The following is a 24819-nucleotide window of genomic DNA, read 5'->3' as shown; positions in this document are numbered from 1 at the left end:
AGCTCGCCTGAGCGTCAGAATATATCGGCAGTGACATTTTTTTTTACCTCATTTCTGATGACTGGATAATTGATTTCTAGCTTTTCCGACAAGTACAAAAGGCCACTGTACTGTCCCAGTGAGTGCTGTAAATTCTCGTTTTTATTATTTATATAGAAAGATTGAAATGTGTACCTACTAAATAGATAAATAACTTCAGATTAAATGATTATTAAAGCTCTACAAAGCTCATTAAAGTGTATTTGTCAAAAACAGAAAGATGAACATCCTAAAGGCCTCCATGTTGGAAACTCTGCCGTGTCCTTTATCAGTGTAACACCATGGTTTACCACTAGAGACCACAGTTATACTGCTAATCGCTCTTGTCCAATTTTGGTAACGCCTCTTTGCATCACCTTTAGCTCTGTTCTCCTCTCAGGTAACATTACTCAATTAAATATTTTCTCACTTCAGTCATTTAGACATGCAGACACATATTGACACATATGCTCACAGTCAGTCTGCATTGCATCGGGAAGTGGACATTAGGAAGTGGAAAGGACCTATGTATAAGTCTTATTACTTATGGATTACAGTATAGTTATTTGCAGGCTACAGTTTGTGGTTATAAATGTTTCTTTTGTGAGTTGAGAAACCCCACCTGATACTGTTATCTTATGTTTGCATTCCTTTAAATCTTTCCTCTGTAACTCATCCAGGAGTTAATGCGTCAGCTGTTGGGAATGGGGACCTGCAAACAGGAAACGATGTCACACAACAGGAAACCCAGCACAATGCTCCCACTCACGCATTGACGCCTCGACACGCAGTTCTGTAGAGGTTTTATTTTCAACAAAAGTACAGCTATATCAGATATGGATTTATTTTTACAGCGAAGTACAACATATTCCCAGTGCTTCTGATTACATCAAAACATAGAATGTACATACAGTTGACATCTCCACTCTCCCATTCACAGTTTCTGGATTGAATAGGCATTATTTTTCAGGTTTTTCATTTCTACAACAAATAATCAAACTCAAAAGGCCAGCAAGAAAGAAAATGACAAAATGTTTGCATATGGTGACAAAGGATATGGATACTGTGAGTAAATGTTTCTGTGTTAGGCAAAAATCCAGACCTTAAACTAGATGGTAATATACAATGATTCGATTCCAAACCTGGGATGTCAGTCTTCTGTTTACCATGTTGTCATTGAACACCACATGAATATATGGCTCATTGAAGACTCCGTTTTGTACCCTGACTGTACTGAAACAACACTGCGAGGAGTTCCTACTGAAGATGTTGCGATGCTAAATATGAGTGAATGCGGTTACTGGCTCATGCTCACCCTGGACTAAAAGGAATGAAATAAATCTGAGCAAACTCTGATGTGTCCAACTGACAAGTCTGCTAAACTGTCAGTCTTGGTTTTATGACAGGAAATATAAAAATGTTTTAAATCTTCCACACAGAACGCTGTCCTCTCAGTTCTCAGCACAAGGTCAGAATAACAATTATATAATAAAAACAATGTATACATCCTTTTGAACAATGTGGCCAAAATGGTTCTATTTAATACTGCATTCAATAAATACAAGTGAGGAATTAATTTGTACTGTCAAGTCATTGCACTTCAAAGAATCAATTCTTAAGTAGAAACAAGGGCATGATATGAATTGCAATGAAGTACTGTGTGTGTGTGTGTGTGTGTGTGTGTGTGTGTGTGTGTGTGTGTGTGTGCGTCTTCAGGATTATGTTTATTTTTAGCTCATCCCGAGAGGTTTCGCATTTATTCAGCTCTTCTGCTTGACTACAAATCTATACACAAACACCCATGATCAGTGCTAACTCCTATTTGGTTCAATGTTGTCATAGAAAAAATTATACCCGTTTGTCCTCAGCGTTTAATGGCATTCCAAAATAATATCCAGCAGTTTGGACCATGACAGTGCAGGTTGGAGTCAAAGAAATGAGGAAATAAAGACTTCAGAATAAGTTTACAGTTTATAGTACCCAATATATCTGGGCAAAGAGAACATGAGTGCCTTTCATTTCAACCTATAAACAGTTCAGTTTTATAATTCAGCACGAGGAAAGATGTATCCCCTCTACTTAATAAATAAAAACATACAGCTACAACCTGTAATGTGTCGTGAGCAGGAGACAGGTGGACAGAGAAAAGAACTCCCTTTAGTGAGATGGTATGGATTCACAAATGAATGGTGCCGCGGTGTGGAGAAAAATCCCATTGGAAGTTAAATGAAACTAAACAATCTGTCAAGAGTTGTCTAAAGTCTCATGCAAAATATTGGATGCCACGAGCATGCATTTACCTGGTACTGAGGTCTACCGCACGCTAGAACTGGAACAACATTCGTCTCCAACGCAAAATACCAATATCCAAATATATGATCTGTTCTTTTTACATTATTTACAGTGTGTAGCTGATAAAGGTAAAATAGATGATTCTTCTTTTGATTCATAACTAACTACTAATAATATACTTTGAAAAGTGAAACCTAACTTGGCTAATGAATATCTGCTTCCTACTATATATTCAAATGAAACCATCTGTCAGCATGTTAAATATAACAATAAAGGAATTCTTTGTAGTTTCTAAACGTCTGAAATTAGAATGAACCTCTTTTTGTGCAATAAAATTACCGCTATGTACGTGTGGTATAATATGATAAGGTGTGTTTCACTCAGACGGCACAGTATCTACTCATATGGAAAAGGCCTGACCTCTAAGTTTCTGTCCGAGTGGATCTCATGCACTGGGGAACGAGGAATTCCCATAGTGTATGAGAGAAAGAGAGAGGATAAGAAAGAGAGAGAGCGAGAGAGATATAGAGAGAGATGCAAGTCCCACACTGAAGGGAAAATACATGACTAATTCAAATCTGCCTGTGAAACTGAATAGATAATCACTAGTGGAATGCTGGAAGGCACTGTTAGATAGCATCTCTCTTCTCCGCAGCAGAACGGGCCAGCAAGTGCGCATGATTGTGTGTTTTGTGTTTGCCTGCATGCTTGTGTCTGTATGTTGGGTGGTGGTAGAAAGGAGGGGGAGGGGGGGGGGGGGGGGGGGTAGTAAGCACGGGACCTGAGGTTATCATGGCCTGGGAACCATATCTTTTTGCTGTGCCAGACCAGGGAATTAACTTCCATAACAATCTCACTGGGAGCCATCTCTACAGACACCAGCAGCCAACTCACGCATTTCTCAACCTTCTTTACTGAAACAAAAACATAAATTACACAACATACAAAGCAATTCTAAGGTCTCTTTTTTTTTTTCTCCAATAGGTTATAAGGCCTATAAGAAGGCAAACAAATGACATAGAACGATATATAACTCTTTCATATCACGTTGTAGTGAATAGTGAAGATATATGATATATCACATTGCACAAGTTGTCATACTGTATATGTACTGTCCATCAGGTGATATAATTCAACACAAAATGTACTTCTGTATCTGAGGTCACGATATGATCACAAACCATGGACTCGAGAGTCACTTACATTCCGACTGTAGAAAAGAATATAACTTCATGACGTGTGTAAATTGTGTTTAGATGCTCTCGTTCCTAACACCTCTGTTAGTAGCATATGGCAGGATCTCGCCCACAGCAGCTTCGGCGACATTGTTGATTAAACACAACAATCTGATCGGGCCTGTGTAAATCACTTAACAGTGCCGAGCTAACTGCCAGAACATGGATCAGATCTGGAAATACAACGGGGAGGAGTGCCAAGATTTGAAGCTGCAGCCTTTAGAGATGCATGAATATATCAGAGGACACCTGCATGCTACGGATTCAATTCACCTTTCTCCCTCCTCGTGGTGTTGGCTCACACTTCTGCAGTGTACGTTCTATCGGTGCTGACTCACAACCGGCCAATATGGTTGTCCTGCTCATTCATACATATGTATTTTTTGACCATTTCCCCTTTGTGCTGGTTAAGGGGTTTGTTCCAAATTCTCACACAGTCGCTCCTACTCAAACGAGAGGAAAGAGTACTCCTCGGACTGAATATGTGCTGTGCTTTTTACAGTGTGAGCAACACAAAATAATTAAGCCAACCGAAGGAGTCTTTCTTTTGACAGCTGACGTGAAAAATAGATATTAGTTTAGACCTTGGCCAATGCTTCAACTTCACTTTTAGCTCTCGGTGGATTTCTGGAGGTCTGCTGTTCTCTTTCCAAACACCCATTGAGCTGCCAGCACAGTGCTACAGGGGTGGTCTCTGGGGAGAGGGGGGGAGGGGCTCTGACACAAGGCAGGTGGACCGCAGCCTGCCTATCTCCTGCTCCCAGCTGTTTCATCTGAGCGGCAAAGCTCTCTCGTCGAATCGTCGGCATGAACGCTTATGAATACCCTGTCAAAAGTGGTTGGTGAAAGGATGTAAATATTCTATTGATGCTCCAACTATTGATTTGTTCCCTGACCCATCGTATCATGGCCAATGGCAGGTTTCCAAAAGAGTGGAGCTGTTCCTCTGAGAGCCACTGACTCACGCAGGCTGAGCAGGTGTGTAGAGAGATAGAAAGGACAAGAGATGGATGGCGAGAGCGAGGGAGACAATGTAAAATGCAGCCTTAGTGAGGAGGAGGGGGGGGGGGGGGGTACTATATGGGAGCAGCTAGAGAGAGGAGCATGGAGCGTTGAGAGTGAGGAGGAGATCCAGACGCAGACATCCGTTGAGCAGAGATGGCATGGCTGGTCTGTGATCAGTGGCGGAATGGATCTAACTCAGAGATGATGCCGACGGTCGAGCTTCACGGGTCCTTCAGACGCCACAGGGCCCGTCATTATTAAATCTCACATTCAGAAGAATGCAACAAGCAATCTCACATAGCAGCACAGCAAGATCGACACAATCATACCACTAGGAATGCCCTGTCTTGGCCCTGTGTTTTTCTCCGGATGATGGTTTAAAAAATGGATTGATATGACAATCTAAATAACTCTGGGACATTCAGATGGCGTGAAGATGCAGAATCCGAGGGAAAGAGTTCATGACAGGTGACTCAGCTGGAGAAGCATGATAACTAAGAACGTTACTAACATATATGAATTGTAAAGTTTTGTAATTTTTATCAACGTTTTAAATCCAAGTCTTCAGTCCTCTTGCTGCTTCCAGTCACACGTTATATATTAACAATGGTCCATAATTTCAAAAGTCTCTTGTGTGTGTTTTTTTTCGTATTTTTCTTCATCATGGGACATGATCATCCAGTGTTTAGTGCTTCTAAGAAAAATAGCTGGTCCTTCAGAAGAGTCTGTGTATCTCTATTTCTTAAATGGAGCTAATCTACTAAAATTCTGCCAGAAAGGAGCCTGGCCTCTTTTGGATTGACTGAATTCAAAAACCTCTCCTTGTGCCATGTCCTCCGTTACCTCATACTGCCCCGCACTGAGGGGGTCCTGTGGGGGCGGGTATGAGGGGGGCGTGCACCTGTTTACACCTAAGAAGGCAGGTGCAAAAAGAGCAAGAAGGGGGAGCGAGGGGAGAGGGACAAGGAGGCAGCGCAGGGCACAAAGCGAGAGAAGAAGAAAGGAGGTGGATAGCAAACAGGAAACATCGTCAGTAAATGCAACTTGAACAGACACAAAAACACAACACCAAGTCATGCTTACAAAGAAAACAGGCACGTAGACGTACAAAATGAGCCTTCAGTGTTAACATTCCTGCATATTAAACCTAAGATATGATACAGTATGATCATATGATGACGGCTGAATTGGGACACGAGTGGAATTCAGCTCTAGCAATGACACAAGGGAGACTGAAGATGCTATTCAATCAAGTTCTGTAGCAGGCAAACAAGAGAACCAGCAGATTACATCGGCTACAATGATGAAACCAGGCATTTGGACAAGGGACATTGTTCTTCCACGTTTGTTGACAGCACATTTGTTTGAATAGCACCCTCGACACTTGAGAACAGAAGAGCGGCAAAAATAGAGCCAACAGAAAAGCTGTTAATATGCATTTAACTACAGTCTACAATGTCATAAATCTACGGTCTACAAGCATCACAACTACGCTAGTGCATTTAAAAATTAGATACAATCAATATTTGGAGATGAAATATTCAAAAGTTGCCATGGCATCTTAGGAAGATATGAAAAGATGAGGAACAGTGTCTTTAGTTTGGAGGGGGGGTATTTAGCCAAACACTGTTTTAGCAGTTCGAAGGGTTTGATCTGTTTTGTGTTAAGAGCAACCTGTTTTATCTTGGATAGTCAAGATAATGCTTGTAAACAGATTGGACTGTGACTGCATGCTCCAATGCCAACGTTAATCACAACACCTCCCAATGCTGCTTAGCAGTTGCCATGGCATCTTATTGTGCTAGCTCTAAGGAGAACTCTAATGCATATACCTTTATCATTCTCAAACCATGTCCATACAACATGGCCCTCTTTCTCAAGATGAAATCTATAAATGAATCTGAAATTCAAGAGAGTACTTCACCTTGTGCCAGCCATGTACACATACAGCACTTAGAAACACACAACATTTACTTCTGACAGACATCTACAGGGATCCTAACGTCAGAGAGAACATTCCAGCAGGGGTAATTGGTTAATTAATATTTGAATGGATGGTCATGCTTATCGTGAAATTGGCAATAGCAAGAACATCAGTAATGGTAAATGTACAAACATCTAGCCTAGCACTAAAATGGCTAAATCTTAAAGGATGATACCGGCAGTTTTGGACATGTGGGTCCTCTGTCTGATGCTTGGCGAGGAACTAGCATCTTGAATAACTTGCTTGACATGTTTTTCTGTTACCGAGATAGTTGGTAGCTGTTGGAGCTTACAGTATTTTGACATATCGGGCTTTAAAACAGAACTTGTTCAATCACCGAATAAGTCAAAATAACATGATCACCCTGATGTTTCTCCTGACTTCAAGGTGTCACGTTGTTTCTTTGTGCTAGAATACACATTGTAAAGTAAGAGCTACTTGTTCTACAATTTAAATCATGTAATAAAACAAGATAAATACAATAAAACACTTCAGAAGTCAGAATGGACCAAAGTGATTTTTGTTTAGGGTATACCTAGACAATCTGGATGTAAATGGAAGCGATAAGCACCAACGGCCACCCTAACTCAGTAAAAGAACAAATCCAAAGAGTTAAAATTGGTTTGAGACCAGTGCGACACAGGACCCACATGTCAGGAACACCGCTATCGCCCTTTGAACTCAATACTTCATGCAAACAGCCCTCTGTCTTTTCATTGATGCTTAACAGCTGCTTCGTAACTCGTACCAATTCCTCCATGTGAACGGGCCGACAGACATTTAACTCAAGGGAAGTATATTGAAAGTAATACAGCGAGTAGACATGAATCGACGTGACTTTTTCTAGCTTACTTAGTACACAGATAGTCTAGGTCCATTCATAAACAAAGTAGGCGTGTTTAAAAAAAGGTGTAGAAAGTAGAAAAAAAAAGAGAGCAGGTTAAAGAGTCAAGAGTAAACAGCGATGAGAAGACAGAGCACACCAGCGAGGAAAAGAAAAGGGAAATCACCTGATATCTTCTTGTTGCCTCACCTTTCTGTTTGGTCACCTTTCTCACTGTCATGGCTGCCTGCCGCTTCTGGTACTCAGAGATCTCGAAACCTAAACAAACCGAATCGCAAAGCATGTGAATACTATGTAGCAAGCCATAGAAAGCTGCCTTTTATTGTGAACTTAAAAACAATAAAGTACAAAAACCTACTTTAACCCTTATAATAATACAAAGTGTCCTATGATGCAAATGTAGCGTGCCAACTATAACTTTCATGTTACAAACATTACACAGGGAATTCATATTTCGTGCTAAAGAAAGTCACCCTGTAGTGTGCTGCAGCAAATACAACATGTATCTGACCCTCCGCTGTCCATTGTGAATGAAACTAAAGCTTTCTAAACTGGGAGGTACAGAGAGATGCGTGACTAACCGATTTTCTCATCCTCCTGCACCATCTTCCTCTCCTCGTGGAAGGCCCTGAGCCAGCGGATCTTCTCCTCTGGCTTCTTGGCCAGGAAGATGTGGATCTCCTCGCTGTCTTTGTTGCACAATTTGAAGGCGTTCTTCACGCTGACGTTGAAGTCGTCGTCGCGCCCGTCGAGGGCGTCTCGCACATCGTAGCGATCCATGTCGATGCGGCCCTTATAGTACAGGATGTCCCGGCGTATCAGATCCTGGGGAAGAAGAGGAGGAGGAGCGGTCTGTTAATGTGCATGTGTGTGTGCTGAACCTTAGAGGTGTCAACAAACATCCTTCCCTAGGTATCCTGACAGTCTGCTGCCTTATGTAACCCTTTCCATCTGCTGCCCAAATATACAAACACAATGCAGAGAGCCAAATCACAAAATGTAGAAAGTACTGTTTCAACAAAGCCGAGTACACCTACTAGTTTAATAGTAAGGTACAGCAGTGCAATCTCATGTACAACCACGCTGAGTAAATCACATCTTTGTGAAGCTTATGCTCGACAGTTTGTGTCAGACAGGTGTTTATTCAGCTCTTGTCATTTCCAAGATTGTTGGTGTTTTTGGCTGTAGGGCTGAATTCAATGATTATTTTTAATCCTGGTATTTTTTCAATGAATCCTTTGGTCAGTAAATATGCAAAAATATCCATTACAGTTTCCCAGAGCCAAAGTTGATGTCTTTATATAACTGGTTTTGTACAACACTCAAAAACCCCCAAGGATAACTCAATTAAAAAAAAACTTATATAAGGAGTGCCCCAGTGAAGTACAGATAAACACCCAAATATGACACTAATATTGTGACTAAAATAGTGGTTATCTGATGGTCAAGTTCTTCTTCAGCTTATAGGTTAACCCATAAAGTATCAAAAAACTATAAATATTTAATTTAAACTACTGTACAACAGGGCAGCACAGAGTATTTATTTTCATCATTGATTTATTTTAATTATTTTAATTGATTCATTTTTGTTACAATGTCAGTAATGGTGAAAAAATGCTAAATCCAACCACAGTTTTCCAAGTTTACATCTCCAAATGTCTCTTTCAGTTTACTATCACATAGGACAAACAAACCGCAAGTAACCTTAACCTGTGTTACTTTGCAGGAATAAGACGGCCCCATAAAAATAAATCTTCATTGTGACAGTTGCCTTAGGGACCAAATAACAAAGGTCAACAAAGGTAAAAATAAAAAAAAACAAGAACAGGAATCTTCTAATAAGCGTGTCGAGACAAATCTGCATCCGTGTGCTGATAAGGAAGAGATGAGCGGAAAAGATGGAAGGCCACATGCAACGTGTTACAAACACACCCTGAGGGCTGCCGTAACACATGTTGTACCGAGGATGCTGGAGAAAGATGTGCAGAACAAAGACGAAAATGTATAATTTAGTTGTTTATTTAGTGGACCAGAACAGCTAAGACACAGGGGGATCTGCAGAGATGCTGGAGTTCATTTCTGGTGTCAGAGATTTTCGACAATGACAGAAGTCGGGGAAGGATGAGGACGGAAACAGAAAAACTGAAACACACTATATCTGTATATCTTTGTTAGTTCCTTCTCTGTGTGTTTGTCTGTGTAATGGTAAAAGTATTGCTCGCCTGTGTGTACACGTGTGTGTGATGATGTAGTTCTCCAGCCTCTGTGTTTTTGTCCGTCTGCATTCCCGTCTGTGTCCCGTCTGTGCATGTATTGTTGAGTCTAGTCGAGCGTGAACATCTGTCTGACAGGAGAACGCAGCCTCGGTGCATTAGAGCCCAAACTACCACCGCTCCATTTTGTGAAAGGTGCTGAGGATTTCGTAACGTTTTATGTAATCTATTTACAGCTCCCGAGTGTGGTTGAAGAAGTCGCCTGGTCTTCAAGTGTTTCCGTCACCAGCCATTTCAAAAACACAGAGGGAGGGTGTGGTTTAAATTTTCAGCTGGTTTTCAGTCTTTTAAGGTTTTCAAAAAAAAAGAGGAAGAAAGTGAACAAGGAGAAAGAGAGAGCGAGCCTACCTTCTTACAGAGAACCAGCTGGTGATCAAAGAGGAAGAAGACTCGCTGCTGGCTGCGTCCATACGGCTGATAGATCCATGACAACTCTCCAGTGTAGATGAGCTCCGAGCTCCTGTCCAAGATATCATCCCCCTAGATACACATAGACACACAATTATAGATGAAGAAGATACTCATAGCTACAACCATGCACTATGATGCAAACTGCCAAAAGACAAAAGTTACAGCATACGGTAAAGATCAGTTTACTCATCATGGTTACTAGCTCTCATTATGTGAAAACAGCTGTACAGTGTCTCCTGTGGCTCATAGCTAGCTAGCTAAAAAGTCACATGGCCTGACATTACTCATGACGGCTCTGCAGAGAAGATTTAAGATGGAGTATAAGTGGTACAGCTGGATTTATTTCACTGCCTGTCTAATCTTCCTCTTCAGTTCCATAAAAGGTGGCAGTAAAGCCAGATGTGGGTCTGTCCGCCGCTGGCTGGTCAAGGCTGGAGTCTGACCTGAAGGAGATTCCGGTGAACCTGCACGTTGTAAAAGGTCTGATATTGAGGGGGAATCTGACCCAATGACAGGTGTTAAGAGTAAATATATCGAAGTAGCCAATCTTCTTGCTGATGGTCTCTTTGTAGGGCTGCCCCCTCTTAGTCCATTAGTTGACTAGTCGTTTAGGTCTTAGTTAAGTTCGATTTCTTTATTCGATTAGTCTTTATTGTGATTTTATCATGCTAAAGGACTTATTTTCAAGAAACTTATGAGCACATCGCTGGTAATAAGAAGGTTTCAAGAGATGCTTTTGCTTGATTCTCTGTGAAGAAACTCAGTTTTACTGATCGGTTTGTTAAATCAAATAATTGTTTGGTCTGCATAATCTTACGAGTCGACTAAGAATTTCTATATTTGAGGACAGGCCTAGTTGTTTGCTTTTGTAGGTCATATAGATGCATCAGTATTAATGTGAGACTGTTGCATAACAATTTTTTTATTTTTTATCTGAGCTTGAACTTTATTATTGTGCACAATCCATCTCAAAAGGGCAGCCATTTTAAAAGTTTAAAGTTAATACCGGATCACCTTTTAAATTGGAGTTTAATATTTTGGTGCAACAGAACAAAATTTGATCTAGGTTTAGAGTAAAATCCAAACTGAAGTTTCAATCAAATCCTTGTTTTAAAGTTTGGTGCAACGTGATTTAAAGTCAAACCATTATTTATTTAAGGGATTGCAGGAGTGACTCACTTTTACTGCATCAGCAGACAATGTGCGCTCGCCCCAAGATAAACCAACCACGTTTTACCACAATGTCCCAAAGCAGAACATATCATTGCTGTCAAACTTTGGTAATTTCAGTATCAACCCTCCTCTGCCTACCCATTCAGCTCCAAATCCCATCATCCAGATCTTCAGCCAACTCACTTCACCTCTTCACCATCAGTGTCCAGACTCTATACTAACCATGCTAACCATGGCATCACTACCCCCCTAAATATGGTTACATTAATGTAGTCTAATAGGCAAAGACTTTCCACATTTCTAACTTCAAGAAGTCTCTCCTTACTGAAATAAATAAAGAGAGATATACGTATATGAAGTAAAAGTTCTTCCGTCCCTGGGCAATATCCGTGACTAAACAAATGGACTTTACAGACCGGACCACATTTCTCCAGTAAAACCACATCAGTGGACATCAGATGCTTTGAAAGGACACCACAGTCAATTCATACACATACCTCCCAGTCCAGAACAGATGCTTGCCACTGGGCGATCTTGTCGATGTTCTCCAGTCTCCTCTTCCTCTCGTTTATCTGCTGAGTGACGTTCCGCATTACTGCCAGTGCTGCTGCCACGTATCGATAATCACTACGGACACAGTGTAAACATTAGTACTCCTGGGGTGTTAAAGGGTAAATTTATAGCCTTTTAAGTTCCAACAACCATTAAAATAAGACATGTAATGTTGCAGCACTGAATGATACAGAGTAGCCTATTAAAGGACCGGGGTTATAAACTCAAGTAACAGCAGTAAGTCTGCGGGAACACAGTAAAAATAACATTCTTCCATTTAGTTCTAATCAGCCACTTTCTCTAACCACAGTTAACTCTGACTGCGTCTATGCTAACTGAGCTGGATTTATCCCACTGGCTTAGATGTGCAACGGATCCAATCCTCACTTTGGAAGATAATGCCTGCGTGCGTGTGTGTGTGTGTGACAGAGAGCAGGCAGATTCTCTACAGCTCCAAACAGTCAAACACTGTGATCTGGCAGGCAGAGCTGGCAGAGCTGGCACCTGTCCCTCTCTGGCTGAGAACGCGTGCTTTGTGAATGACCTGGAGCTGGCTGAGACACGCTGAATCACTCACACCATGTTTCTGTGGGTTTGCACGCATGAGTTTGCACATCTGGATGCTCTCGTATCTGCAAATGTTTACTGTGCTTCTGTGCAGCGCATGCTGTGTGTGTTGGGAATGTTGATGCTCGTACGTGTGCCAGCAAAAGCCCAAATTCATATTTAATCTGCACTCTATTTATATCCAGAATTCTGTGCAATGATCCTATGGCCATGTATTGAAATGAAGATGATGTGAAATGGTGATGAATTGCAGTGTTGTAGTCCACATTTTCAATGCAACTGAGATTCCTTGATGAAATGTTTTCCTCCACAACATTCACAGAAAGATGGCAAAACACATTTGTTTCAGTTCATGCATGTTTCATGCATGTTGCTTTAGTAGAACAAACCCAACACCTGCAACAGCTGCATAGCAGCACAATGCATCTGGAACACAATGATGCATCAGTAATGGCTTCTTTTTTAAAACAGATGAACAAGCATCAAAAGCAACACTTTCAGATTCAGATTAAATATGACTTTGGACAAAGCGTACAGTACCTGTGCTCCTGCGCAGTGTATTTGAGAAGCTCAGCCAACTGGAGTGGATATTTGCAGATTTTCTGGACAGGGGTGAGCAAGAAGCCGTCTATGGCAATGTCAATCATTTGCTGGAGGAGACGACAGGCCTCGAAGAAGTGCTGGTACCTGCCATCCCTCATCAGTTTGCTCAGCTCCATACAGGCATCCAAGTGGTTGTTACAGTATTCTGAGTAGATCCAAAAACCATCTTGCTGTAGATTAAAGGAGTAGAGAGATACATGATGAGAGGGGGAAATATGAAACGAAATCATCTTTTCAATAAAACATGCTGGGCAGATGCCAAAATGTACGGAGGAGCAGCTCCGGTCACTTAAATTTTTATAAGAGCTGTTTTCTTGAGATCATGACTTAATTATCTCATTATCCTGAAAAAAAACAATTTGCTGGTGACTTAATTATAGCCACAGCTTAACTGTTATCTCAAGATAACGAGATAATTTAATTCTGATTTTAAGATAACAGGCCTAACAAAATGATTAGCAATTATAGCTGTTCTCAGCTGGACATCAAGTTTTTTTGTGTATAATAAAGTGTGTTAAAAGATGAAAAAGACTTGAGTAACCACTATTTGAACTCACGTGTTCTAAAAAGCACGGTCCGATTTCAGAGAGGTGGGGGTCATCTGTGTTGTACTGTTTCTCCAAGTCTCTAACAAAGCCCATCTGGAAGCGGAAGATGTCCTCGATGTTCCCAAAGATGACCTTCAGCTGGTCATCATTGAACATGTCCACGCGCTTCCTGCACTGGCGCAGGTAGCCCTGCAAAAATATGGGTGATTACTATTACACAGTTTTTCAAAGACAATACAGTTTGAGTGCCAGGTCCTGAGTTGTGACATGGCTGCACAACTCAGTCAGAAAACTGCTACAGGAAGGCACAATGCAGGCCACAGCTTGTTACATCTCATCACTGTTTTTGGTTAATTCTTCGTAATATACGCGTGAAGTCACTCCTTAAATATAATTCATTTGAATCAAAATGAACTTTGACACTGAAGCTTCTGTAGAGTCAAAAACAATTTTGTGTAGGTCGAACTGTGGCCTCAATTTCAGTCAATCCAATTCTTGTGGTTAATTAAATGCCCTGAAGCTTGGGCACTTTGGGAAAAGGTTTGCTGTGGGAGGAAGGTTTTTGCTGTTTCAAACTCCACCACCAAGAATTCTCTCTGTTGATGATATACATATGTTAAGCCTTTTTGTTTTGTTTAGTACAGTCAAGCTCAATGCACATAATCAAAATTAAAGATAAAAAAAGATTATTATGATTTGAGATTTGGAGCTTCTTCTATCATAGCCCCTTAAGTGTCATTACAGTCATGGTGTGTTCCATCAATAACCAGGAATACATCAGTTTTTAGTTTTTATTTTACTCTTATTTATTTTTTCTAAATTCTAAAACCTTTAACTTACGGACACACAATGTTTGGAAATAGTTATGAAATAAATTTAACATTTAATTAAAAAAAATAACCCATTGACTGGCTTGTCCACATCTGTTTCAAAGCGCATCCAAGATGTCTTTCTTGCCTGTGCTTGTTGTACCAAATTGGATCATGCTGTGTATTTCCACAGGTAATAAGTGTGGAGGTGAGAAGGGGAAATTTACGCTTTATTGCAGCTATTTTTAAACATTATGCTTCACCTGGAATACACACAAAGGGTATACAGAGGGTTGAGGAAAGATGATTAGATAAGCAAAAAATGTGCACTAGAAAATCTTGCCCACCCAAAGTCATTATGCAAGTGTTGTGTTCTGTATTCCGGATTTGCCCTCTATGTATGCAGCACAGATGCAACGGCTGTGCTGGTGACAACATTTTAGAAATAACTGCCTCGCATGAAAAAAGTGAATTTTGCAATCTTACCTTAACTCTCTTGTTTTTTTTGTGTGAATTTTAGCACTATATTATTTTACAGTATCAGCAGGAAGACAGCATTACTTAACAGGATGTCATACTGGTACTCTTAGCAGTAGAACAAACAGACAGGTATGAGACAGGCATTGATTATAAATATGGTCTTTTTTTGATCATATTTAATAACAAAAAAATTATCTGGAAATCCTAATGCCAATTTATCAGTTTACATTTACATCATACAACATCAATAGTCTTGTATTCCCATTGATAAAACCGTTCTATGTTAGATACAAACGTTTATAGAATAAATACTATAGCTGTACTGTACATGCATACGCAGTGGACTAACACTATGCCATGTAAATCCAGTTCCATATACATAACAAGGCTAGTAAAATTCACCATTGGTGAAAAATCTGCATTGTAAAGGAGTTGTAAAATATATTCAAACGTTTGATTATAAATAATCCGTCCAGATTTTAGATTTAAACTTGTATATGTCATGTGTTGATACTTTATAAAACGCTTTCCATGCTAAAAATGTAACAATTGGCAAGGCTCTTGTTTAATTTGATTAGGTGTGAATTTGAGCCTGTCGATTCGGCATGAATCTTAATGACACATTTATTGTGGACTAGATCGCTCCCAGTGTGGCTGCTGCCACCACTGTGTACAATCAACAAATTGTGCCTTCATGTCTAAAAAAAAAATAAGAGAGAGAAATATTTTTGGACTGTTTTGATAAAAACTGAAAAAATATGCCTTGAATTAAAGTGTGAATGTGGGAGTGTTAAGAATTCATACTAGACCCTTGTGTAGCATCAAACGGGCTGCTTCTTCTCACACAAACACGTTTCAGTTCATTCAGCTCCTTTTCATTTACCTTTCCTATTGTCTCTCTGGTATTAAAAGCATGCTCTGAAACAGCAGTGGATGTATGTGTGTGTGTGCACACATGTTTAGTACCTCACAGATGTCCTTGAGGTGTTTGATGTAGTGTCTCTCCGTGCTCATGATCTCGTTGATGACGTTGGCTCTCATCTGGTCTCGGTTCTGGAGGGGCGAGCCCAGACACAGGCAGTCATTGGTCGGGTCCAGGTGCCCGTTCTGCACCTCACTGGTCCCCTCGGCTGGCTCCCCTCCAACGTCCTCCTGGTTCACCCACAGCTGAGTGCAAACACATTCACACACATGCACTTGAATAAAAAATGTGCTCTGATAAGTCAGTTCACTGTATGAATCTGATGGAGAAAAAAAAGTATTAGTATATTAGAGATACATTTAGGTGTTCATATCACAAAACTTTGCCATAAAAGTGGTACTGCTCGCACCTCATGAGCATGAATGCACACAGCACACACACCACAAACATGAACACACATCTCACACACACAGAGCTTCATTTAGAGGGTCTCTGGTAGTTGGTCTAGCATTTCAGAAAGGTGAGGGACAAACTGCCAAACACTCCAGAGCTTAAAATAAGCCTCTTTCTGAGACTGGTGCCCAGAGGATATTCAATGCCCAACTTTGGCCCTGTGTGTGACTCCAAACCCCCGCCCCCCCTCCTCCCCTGCCCATACGCATGCATATACACTTGCACACAACCTAATAAATTCCACACACACGCATGCACTCGCCAACACGCACACACAGGACCACATACATTGTGTATTCCACTATCGCTCATAGAAAGGGCCAAGTGTGCGTGGTTTCAGATGTCCAGCAGCCAACACCTGATGACACACAGTTGGCCAAGAGAACATCAAAGAACCCGATGGGTAGAATGCCAAACACAAGATGAGAAATGTAGCGCCACAGACAAGCAGAGTGACGGGTGGTGGAGCACTGAGTGCAGACGAGAAATCGTAGCGCAGCATAAAGACTGAGAAATAGTCAGAGTCAACAGTAAATGGAGTGCAGAAAAAAGTAATCATCCATATTTAAAATAGAAATCTCCATGATAATTAACAGGAATTATGATTCCAAAATTGATCTAATTCTAAATGAACACATTTGTAGAATTTGAGTGCAGGCCGTTAAGGAGACACTCAACATTACTTTACTTTTGACTCATCAGTTCTGCCTCTCTATCGACCCCGTTGAGAATGATGTGAAAACGTCATGGGAACGTTAATGTTTGGTAATGTCGAGGGTACGTTGCGTGGACAGACTGGAGCGGGCGGGTGGGCGGGCAGGCTGGATGGGTTGATGAAGCTGGGAAAAAACGCACCTTTGACGTGGTGTTTTGGAACCGTGGAGTTGCTATGGGGTTGATATAGAAAACCTGTTTTGTTTGGGGCTGAGGAGGGTGGGGTTCCACCTTGGAGAGAGAGAATGACAGAACAGAAAGATACTTTTTGGTTGACAGTCGGTCAGCCTGTCTGCCCTGCCCTCTCAGGAGTGAATATGGAAGGGTGGACAGGTGGGAATGGCCATGAGGAGTGTCTGCGGGGGGGGGGGGGGGGATGCTAATTCTCCTTTAGTAAGTTAAGTAAAAGAAGTATGGAATAAGATGCAGTAGCTGCATCAGACCTTTGTGTTGGGTTAAGTTCAGCACAAATATGGGTGAGATATAATTACGATGTAAATTTAAGTGGATTTCAAGGGGAGGAACTGAGGTTGTTGCAAAACTAAAAAAAAGGGCCTCATCAGCATCTTTGTTTTATTGTCCCCGAACACCCCGATAAAGGCACTTAGCTAGCTATTCTCAGATCTCTTGAGGGTTTTTAGTTATCAAAATAGAGAAATATTCAACAGCGTGCATCTGTGTGTGTTTCGTGCATGTCTTTCAGTGTATTTGACAGAATGCTTGTGTGTGTGTTCACCTTCCTCTGTGTGTTTATCAGCTTGTGTGCATATGTTCATGTGCCTCCGGTTCTGTACGTGTGTGGGTGCGTGTTGTGTCTATGGTCGCTGGCCAGCCATGGCTGCAGTTAACTCACCCGTACAAAGCTGGCGGGGAACCATCCTTCCTCCTCATCAATCTGGCCCCACCACCAGTCCTTGTTGGAGGCGTCCAGCACCTTGATGACGTCGCCGGCCTTAAACGCCAACTCCCGGTCCGCCATGGTCACATGGTCCCATACCGCCTCAGCGTTGACGATTGAACCTCCACTTATCAACTAGAGAAATCGGAGGGAAAGACAATATCTTAAGCTTTATTCTTGTAACTGAAAAAGCGGGAAGAGCACCACAGACACTGACCAATGGATATGGATCCACGTTACCAAAAACAGCATTTAAATCTAATTTGGAAGTTATTGTAATTCAGTGCTCAGCCTCATTTTGGCCTCGATCTGTGTGAATCCTTGTTGTTAAACCCACTCAGATTACTAATGGATGCAAATACACACCCTCAAAGCCAGGGCCCACTGGCAGTTTACGGATTGCAAATAGAGCAACACAATAGCCGACACAGACCACAGCACAACAAAATACGACAACACAAAAAAGGCAGAGCCATTAGTGGAGAAACAACACAGCGCTCAGAAGCACAGCACCAGTCTCCACACAGGGATGGTAATTGGCCCATTATGACATTAGAATAATTACATGTGTTAATGTAATATAAATGCTGAGGAGCAAACAAATGTGAAGGGATAATCTCCCTTCCTTCATGCTTGTTATTTTATCAGCAGCACGGTCTTTGACAACACGGAAGGATGACTCATCAAATCTTTTCTATTGGTTTTTGCATCATGAATAAATAATGTAGACATTATGCAACGCTGAAATAACTTATAAATTGCACAACCGGTGCGCATTTTACTAGAGCAGAGTCTTATTTTGTGAGCATGCATTGGGCGCAGTGTCTAAGAACATGGATGCCTGTCAGGTGATCAGTATTCATTTGGGGATTTGGAGAGGCTAAAGGTTGCTTTCATTAAAGGACAACACAAAGCGGACGGTGATCCTGAGTAGGACCTGATTCTGACATCATCCATCTACCAAACAGCCTCACCATCCATCACACCGAGGCCTTAGCTCAGTGGCCTTGAGATGTGCACAAAAATACGCAGCACACGTGCAGCCACGCTTTTACCTTCGCATGCATATAAACCCCTGTATGCATCAGTGGCACAGCTCCAACTGCTTGTTCCAATTGTTCTCTCCAAAGTAGTGTTCATCAGCATGCTCCAGTCCAGAGCTAACCATGCATCCAGTCCCTGGGGCTGTGGGCAGAGCAGCCAGTGCTAACCAAGCCTGACAGGAGCTGCTTAGGCTCTAGGTAAAAACTTATCAAAGGCCTGGAGACAGGGATGTCACATGGATGGACATTATCTTACTTCTTTACTTGCATTTAAGGCTTCTGCATGTTAATATTGAGTTCCTTTTCTTTCTAAATGGAGCTTTTAAATGTTTTTTTTTTTTCCTTCCATCCTTTCAAGATGTCTTTGCCTCTTATAAAATGAAATCCCTGGATGGTAAAAACCTCTTAAAATGCAACTCATCACTCCAGCGCAAATATGCTATTCCACCTAGGTGCTGATGCAGTACGTTTGCAGGAAGGGCCGTGAGAAACAGCAGATTGTGTGTGTATGTGTGTTTGTATTCAACCAAACCTCCCCCCGAGGATCCGAGCTCTCAGACTCAGCAGCTACGTTGGCCCCTTCAACCTGTGGACATGTCTACTTCCCTGGTGGCTTAATGAGACAGCTACATGGGATATAAGCCAATCAGGGCAGAGGAGTGAACGCAGGGAGGGACGTCCATGCCTCGAAGGGAAAGAACGACCGTCGTCATGGTGACAGATGAGGATGCTTCACTGACACTTCAGGATGCACCAGAATAACTCCAAATTTAGGTGTGTGTGTCAATGTGAGCAGACACGCAAAGAGTGAGCACTGCATATCTGCAATATCACTCTGTCATTAAATATTAAAATGATAAACCAATCACATTAGACAATCCAGTCATATGATGGTTTCCATGTCAATGTAAAATGCAAAGGTACATAGTGTCGGCCTGTGCGTGCAGGTTTAAGATCAAAGATCTGATTAAGAAGCCTGATTGAATCAGGTATTACATAGGGCTGGGAGCTGGGGTAACAATAGATCCATCCTATATCTCAAAGCCTTTCACTACAGGAAGAGAGGAGGATTACCGCAAAAACATGTGTCACGCTGCCATGGAAACAGGACCAATGAATAGTACTCAAAAAGATTTTCAAAAATCATTGTTGATTCAGGAAAAGGAATCTGATTCATGTCATATATTTAACAATTGAAGTGTCAAAAAAATCCAACACAGTTAGTAGAAGCCAAATCTGCTCTACTTGACCGCCACCATCTGACATCAGGACCTCTGCCTGAAAACAGCTCCCATAGAACAGATGAGCGTTGGCACTGAGGTCAGTTCTGCTTCTTTCTTCCTTACTGTGTCTGCTTTGCCCTAATCCACCGCCCCCCAGCCTCCAACCCCCCTGCTCCATGACCACTCCATTCCCCGGCCCCCTTCACTCCCAGCAAAATCTCTCCGGTCCCCATCAATCTGCTGTAATATAACCAACAGACAGAAAGAGTGAGGGGGAGAGATGGAGATCCATTCACTTCCAATGTTCCTCTCTGCTCGCCTCTCCCCTTCCCCTCATCCCTCCATCTCTCTAATGAGATCAGCGCTGCCCTCTCAAATACATTGCATCCCTTTCCCCCCCTCTACATGTCTGAATAAATTAAAAAGCATTACATAATCAATCTTTCTGATCCCAAGCCTTAGTAGAACCTCACACCTAGCTAGATCAAATGGAAAACAGTGAACACAAGACACAGAGAAGTCTTTCGAACAAAACTCATCGTAACCTGTGTGTCTACCGGCTGTAAGGACCGGTGTCATCATGATGGTTACACTGCAGTTACAACATCAAAGATCAGAGGGCGAATATGCCGCCTTGAAACCGCAAAACCTGTATTTAGGTCAATGCAAATGAATGCAGAGGAATCTCTCCCTACACATGGACACGTACAGCAAACGCTCTCCGTTTCGTGTTCAAGCACGGACACGGATACTGACAAGGAAACATGTGAGAACAGAAAGCAGATCCACTCGCTTGTATCGTCTTTGCAGCACAACACATCAGCATTCACTGCACTGGCAGCTCCACTGCATTCCAACATCCTCCTCTATCTCTAGCCGTAGCACATCTGCACCAAAGCACCTACAGCATCCCCGAGCAAACACACACACACCCACCTTTAGCCAGCCTTACCATGTTTGTGGCATGAAACTGTTCAGAGAGTGTATGCATGGAGAAGTCCGGTTCACACAATCATGATAATTAAATCTCTCTTTGGAAGAGGCTGGAGAGGTGTTGGTCCTCCGCAAGAGCCGAGCCTGCGATGTCGAGTAGCAAGGTGCTGTATTCCAGCAAGAGGCTTCTCTCTCCGACGCACTTGTGTGTCTCGCGGTCCGTCCTCCCTGTGTCTGCCAACCCTGTTATGTAATACACTTATACCCAGAGTCTGGGAGCCAATCAAAGATGCTCTGCCTAAAACCGGTGAGAAAATGCATTCGCATCCTCACACACACACTGTGGTCATTGACACTTCTGACTGCACAGCATTTAACCGTACTCTATTAGAAGCACCTGCCCTGGAGGGATTACAAATGTGTGAACAGTCGGGGACGTGCGCACGACTCAGATTCAAAGCGGAACTACAGATAACATCCAACCCCAGCACACAAACACACACACACACACACACGTGCAACTTAACATGTGAATACACATTTGTAAGTAGCACTGAGTGATCACCGCTAGCCACCTGAGCCAGAGCCACTGCAGTAGACAATATCAGGATGCTATGTTTACAGTCCTGTGGGGGTCCCCTCTAGGAGGGATGGTTATGCGTTGATGAAGACACACACCAGCCCACATGCCACAGCATGTGATGGAGCTATTCGTGTTCATAATACATAGTCGCCAATATCTTCTTTCTACACCTACAGTACAACATTTACCACTTAACTAGACACACATACACACGAATAAAGAAAAAGCACGGCACTTAGCCTTGAGTGTGAGAGAGCACATACAGTATCTTCTAAAAACCTAGCCAGCCTATCATCCCTATTTATAGGACTGTCATAGACGGCTCTGGGATGGGCTTTTAGCATATCTATTTCTGACATTCATTCAACATTCATGACACCTGCCTCCAATCCTTTATTAGATTATGCAACTGCCTATTGGGTTAAAAAAAAGAAATGGGCATTTTTATCCCCACACTGACATGCCTTCACTTGGAGGACATTTCACATGTAAGACATATGCATATTTACTGATGCTTTTCTGATTAGACACGATTTAGTGACCAGGCGCAATAAAGGGTAGGCTGCAGAAACAGGTGCCAAATTAAAATGCTGTAAACTGGAGAAATGTGAATATTGTAGGGCTGTGAAATGGGAGCTGAGTTTAGCTGCATCTAAAATGGGGGAAACCTGGAGTGACGGAGGCCCTCCTTTATTAGGCCTAGCCCTGCCTGCTATTGGTTACTGCTCAGCTGAGATTAGAATGATCCTCTAGAGTCTACGATCAGCAGCAACATCTCACTTGCACCGCTATTTGCTACAAAATATCCCATTTACTACAGTGGAGAGAGATCCCTGCTCAGCTATCAGCTGCCATATTGTGGATGTGGCAGTGGATCACAATAGGAAAATAAGACCTGACGCAGCAGTGGGCTGGTGTTAAAAAAAAACAAGACCATCAGATTGATTTTTCCTCTAAAAAAAAACACCCCACTGACTATAGAATGAAATTAATCCATGCGCATAATCCACAAAATACAACATGGAGGAGAGAGGGAGATCGACGTAGGGGAGAGAGGGGGGGGGACATGTTTATATGCGGGGGATATGAATTTCCAGTCACCACAGAAAAGGCAAGAGCATCATCGGATCTGTATCCGCACAACTACGACCACCACCAGACAACACTAGCTATCACAAACGGTGAGAGGACACAAGACATAACGGAGGGTTTTGGGGGGAGAAGGGGGAGGTGGTGGGGGTAACAGAAAGACATTATGTTGTACCAACGTCATTCATTTCAACGCGTAGCCGTGATGGAGCGCACGGTGTCCCCGCTCTCGACCAACGCGCACTGCCTTTCTCTCCTCTCCGGAGCGAAAGTGCGCTGCGCTGCGAACCGGGCCCCAAGCGCCGATCCATTAACGAGTACCGAGGATGAACATCAACAGCACGTTCACAAGCACCAGAACCGCGATCACCGTGAACACCGCGCAAGTCTGGACGTCCAAGGCCATGGCGCAGCGCTGCGGGCCGATGCTGAGATGCGCTCTCGGGAGGACGGGCGGAATTCAGCTCTCCACGTCTAGACCCTGAGCCTCAAAGCCACGGAGGAATCCACCGTTACAGAGAGGCAAGACATGAGGGGGGGAAAAAGGAAAAAAGGCAAAAGACAAAAAAAAAAATAGATGCCTCTACGCCTCTTCACAATACGCGATGTAATTCATAAAGGCACGGGAAGAGATGCATCATTCCTCACCATCATCATCGTCATCAGTCTGCACCGCGATTTCTCCCCGCTAGTCAACACCTGCCGGTGTTTCGCCTCTTCCCCTAAACCGACCGACTCTCAGGCCAATAGATTCTCAAAGCAAACAAGAGAGAGGCTGTGCGCAGGCTGTTCGCAGGCTGTTCGCAGCTGCCGAGCCGCCTTCCGGTGAGTGGGGGACCAGATGAGGCTGCGAGGCTGAGAGGCGGTGCTGCTGTATTAATGCTGATCAGCGCTCCGCCGCCAGACTGCCGGCTCCAGCCATCACCTACGGTCGGGGCGGGGGAGGGGCACGGCCAGCCCCTCGCTCACTACCTCCACCACAGAGGCCAGAATCATAACCTCATTAATCACCACCCCCAAGTCTAAAAATATCCCCCCCCGCGCCGCGCTGATTTATCATTTGTCATTAGCGGCCCGTGATGGAGGAGAATAAATGTCAGGATAACGGGGGCGCACGCTCCTCAAAGTGATCACCATCTTATGATTTTATTGGCGTAATGTCAGCCGTTTCTGCCAATTTGTCGGTGGCCACGCATCAATCAGATACAGTACAGGCCTGTTGATCTGATCATCAACCCCATTTGCACCCATGCATTGCCACTGGTGCACCAGAGCAACGAGCAGCAGGCACTTAAAGGTGCCATCCATCAATCTGTACATTACTTACTTACTTACATACTTTTTTTTTAAACATGCATTTTGATCATGTATGATCAAAATGCATGTTAAAAAAAAAAGGCAGTTCTAAGATCTAATTAAGTCATCATAACACAAAGTTATGATTAGAGAAATATGTGATACAGGGCATTGAGAGGGAAATGTTTGGTACTCTCCCTTGTAGCCGACAAATTTTAAGTTCATCTTAAATATAAAATAGTCTGAACTCAAATTCACATTCATTTCATGGAGAAGATATGTTATGAATGAAGCTCAGAGGTCAGACTCATAGGTCAACCTTTATTTTCCCCCCAGCAAAACACACTTGTGCACACTATGAAAATGTCTTTACTGGTAAAAAAAACCAAACAAATTTAAACTCCACACCTTCAGCAGGCTGTCTGTTATAAAATGTGTAATCCTAACCCCGAATGACATTCTCAGACTTGATAAACCTCCTCCAGACAAACAGAAGACCTGCATCTGGTTTTAGCAGTTCTCATTATGACTTGTAAATTGATGTTGTGTAAAATAAGTGAAGCTACCATTTCATTTACACTGCATATTGTAGTGAGAACAGGCGGCAGCCTCCTCTGAAGCATTCTGAAGAGTGAAGCCATTGCCAAAGTGTCTTACACTTAGATTCTATCTTTTGGCCAGCAGGGGGCTGGCTGGAAAAATAAATCTGATTAAATAGAAGTCTATGAGAAAATGGCCCTATTGTCACTTGATTAATTAACTCAGTAAACATTGTCGACATGAATTTATGTTCTCAATCGCAAGTTTCAAGTCTTCTTCAATACAGCATGATGCATTTAGTAAATTAGGGTCCAATTAAGAGTCAAATAGA

General features: G+C 42.5%; 1 protein-coding gene across 1 annotated transcript in view; it reads right to left on the bottom strand.

Moving 5' to 3' along the window:
- Positions 1–5139: 5139 nt before the first annotated feature.
- LOC129090108 (rho guanine nucleotide exchange factor 9-like) overlaps positions 5140–24819 on the bottom strand; it is a 35346-nt gene continuing 15666 nt past the window's right edge. Inside the window, exons 4-12 of the mRNA XM_054597626.1 lie at positions 17737–17916; positions 15761–15961; positions 13515–13694; positions 12895–13127; positions 11733–11862; positions 10000–10131; positions 7960–8203; positions 7568–7636; positions 5140–5461 (exon numbers count right to left, since the gene is read on the bottom strand). Of these exons, the coding sequence (XP_054453601.1) occupies positions 5286–5461; positions 7568–7636; positions 7960–8203; positions 10000–10131; positions 11733–11862; positions 12895–13127; positions 13515–13694; positions 15761–15961; positions 17737–17916 (1545 nt within the window). The 3' untranslated portion in view covers positions 5140–5285. The remainder of the gene's footprint in view (positions 5462–7567; positions 7637–7959; positions 8204–9999; positions 10132–11732; positions 11863–12894; positions 13128–13514; positions 13695–15760; positions 15962–17736; positions 17917–24819) is intronic.

The sequence above is a fragment of the Anoplopoma fimbria genome, chromosome 4 (assembly GCF_027596085.1).
Source record: "Anoplopoma fimbria isolate UVic2021 breed Golden Eagle Sablefish chromosome 4, Afim_UVic_2022, whole genome shotgun sequence".
Classification (NCBI taxonomy): Eukaryota; Metazoa; Chordata; class Actinopteri; order Perciformes; family Anoplopomatidae; genus Anoplopoma; species Anoplopoma fimbria.
This window is presented reverse-complemented; position numbering and strand designations above follow the sequence as displayed.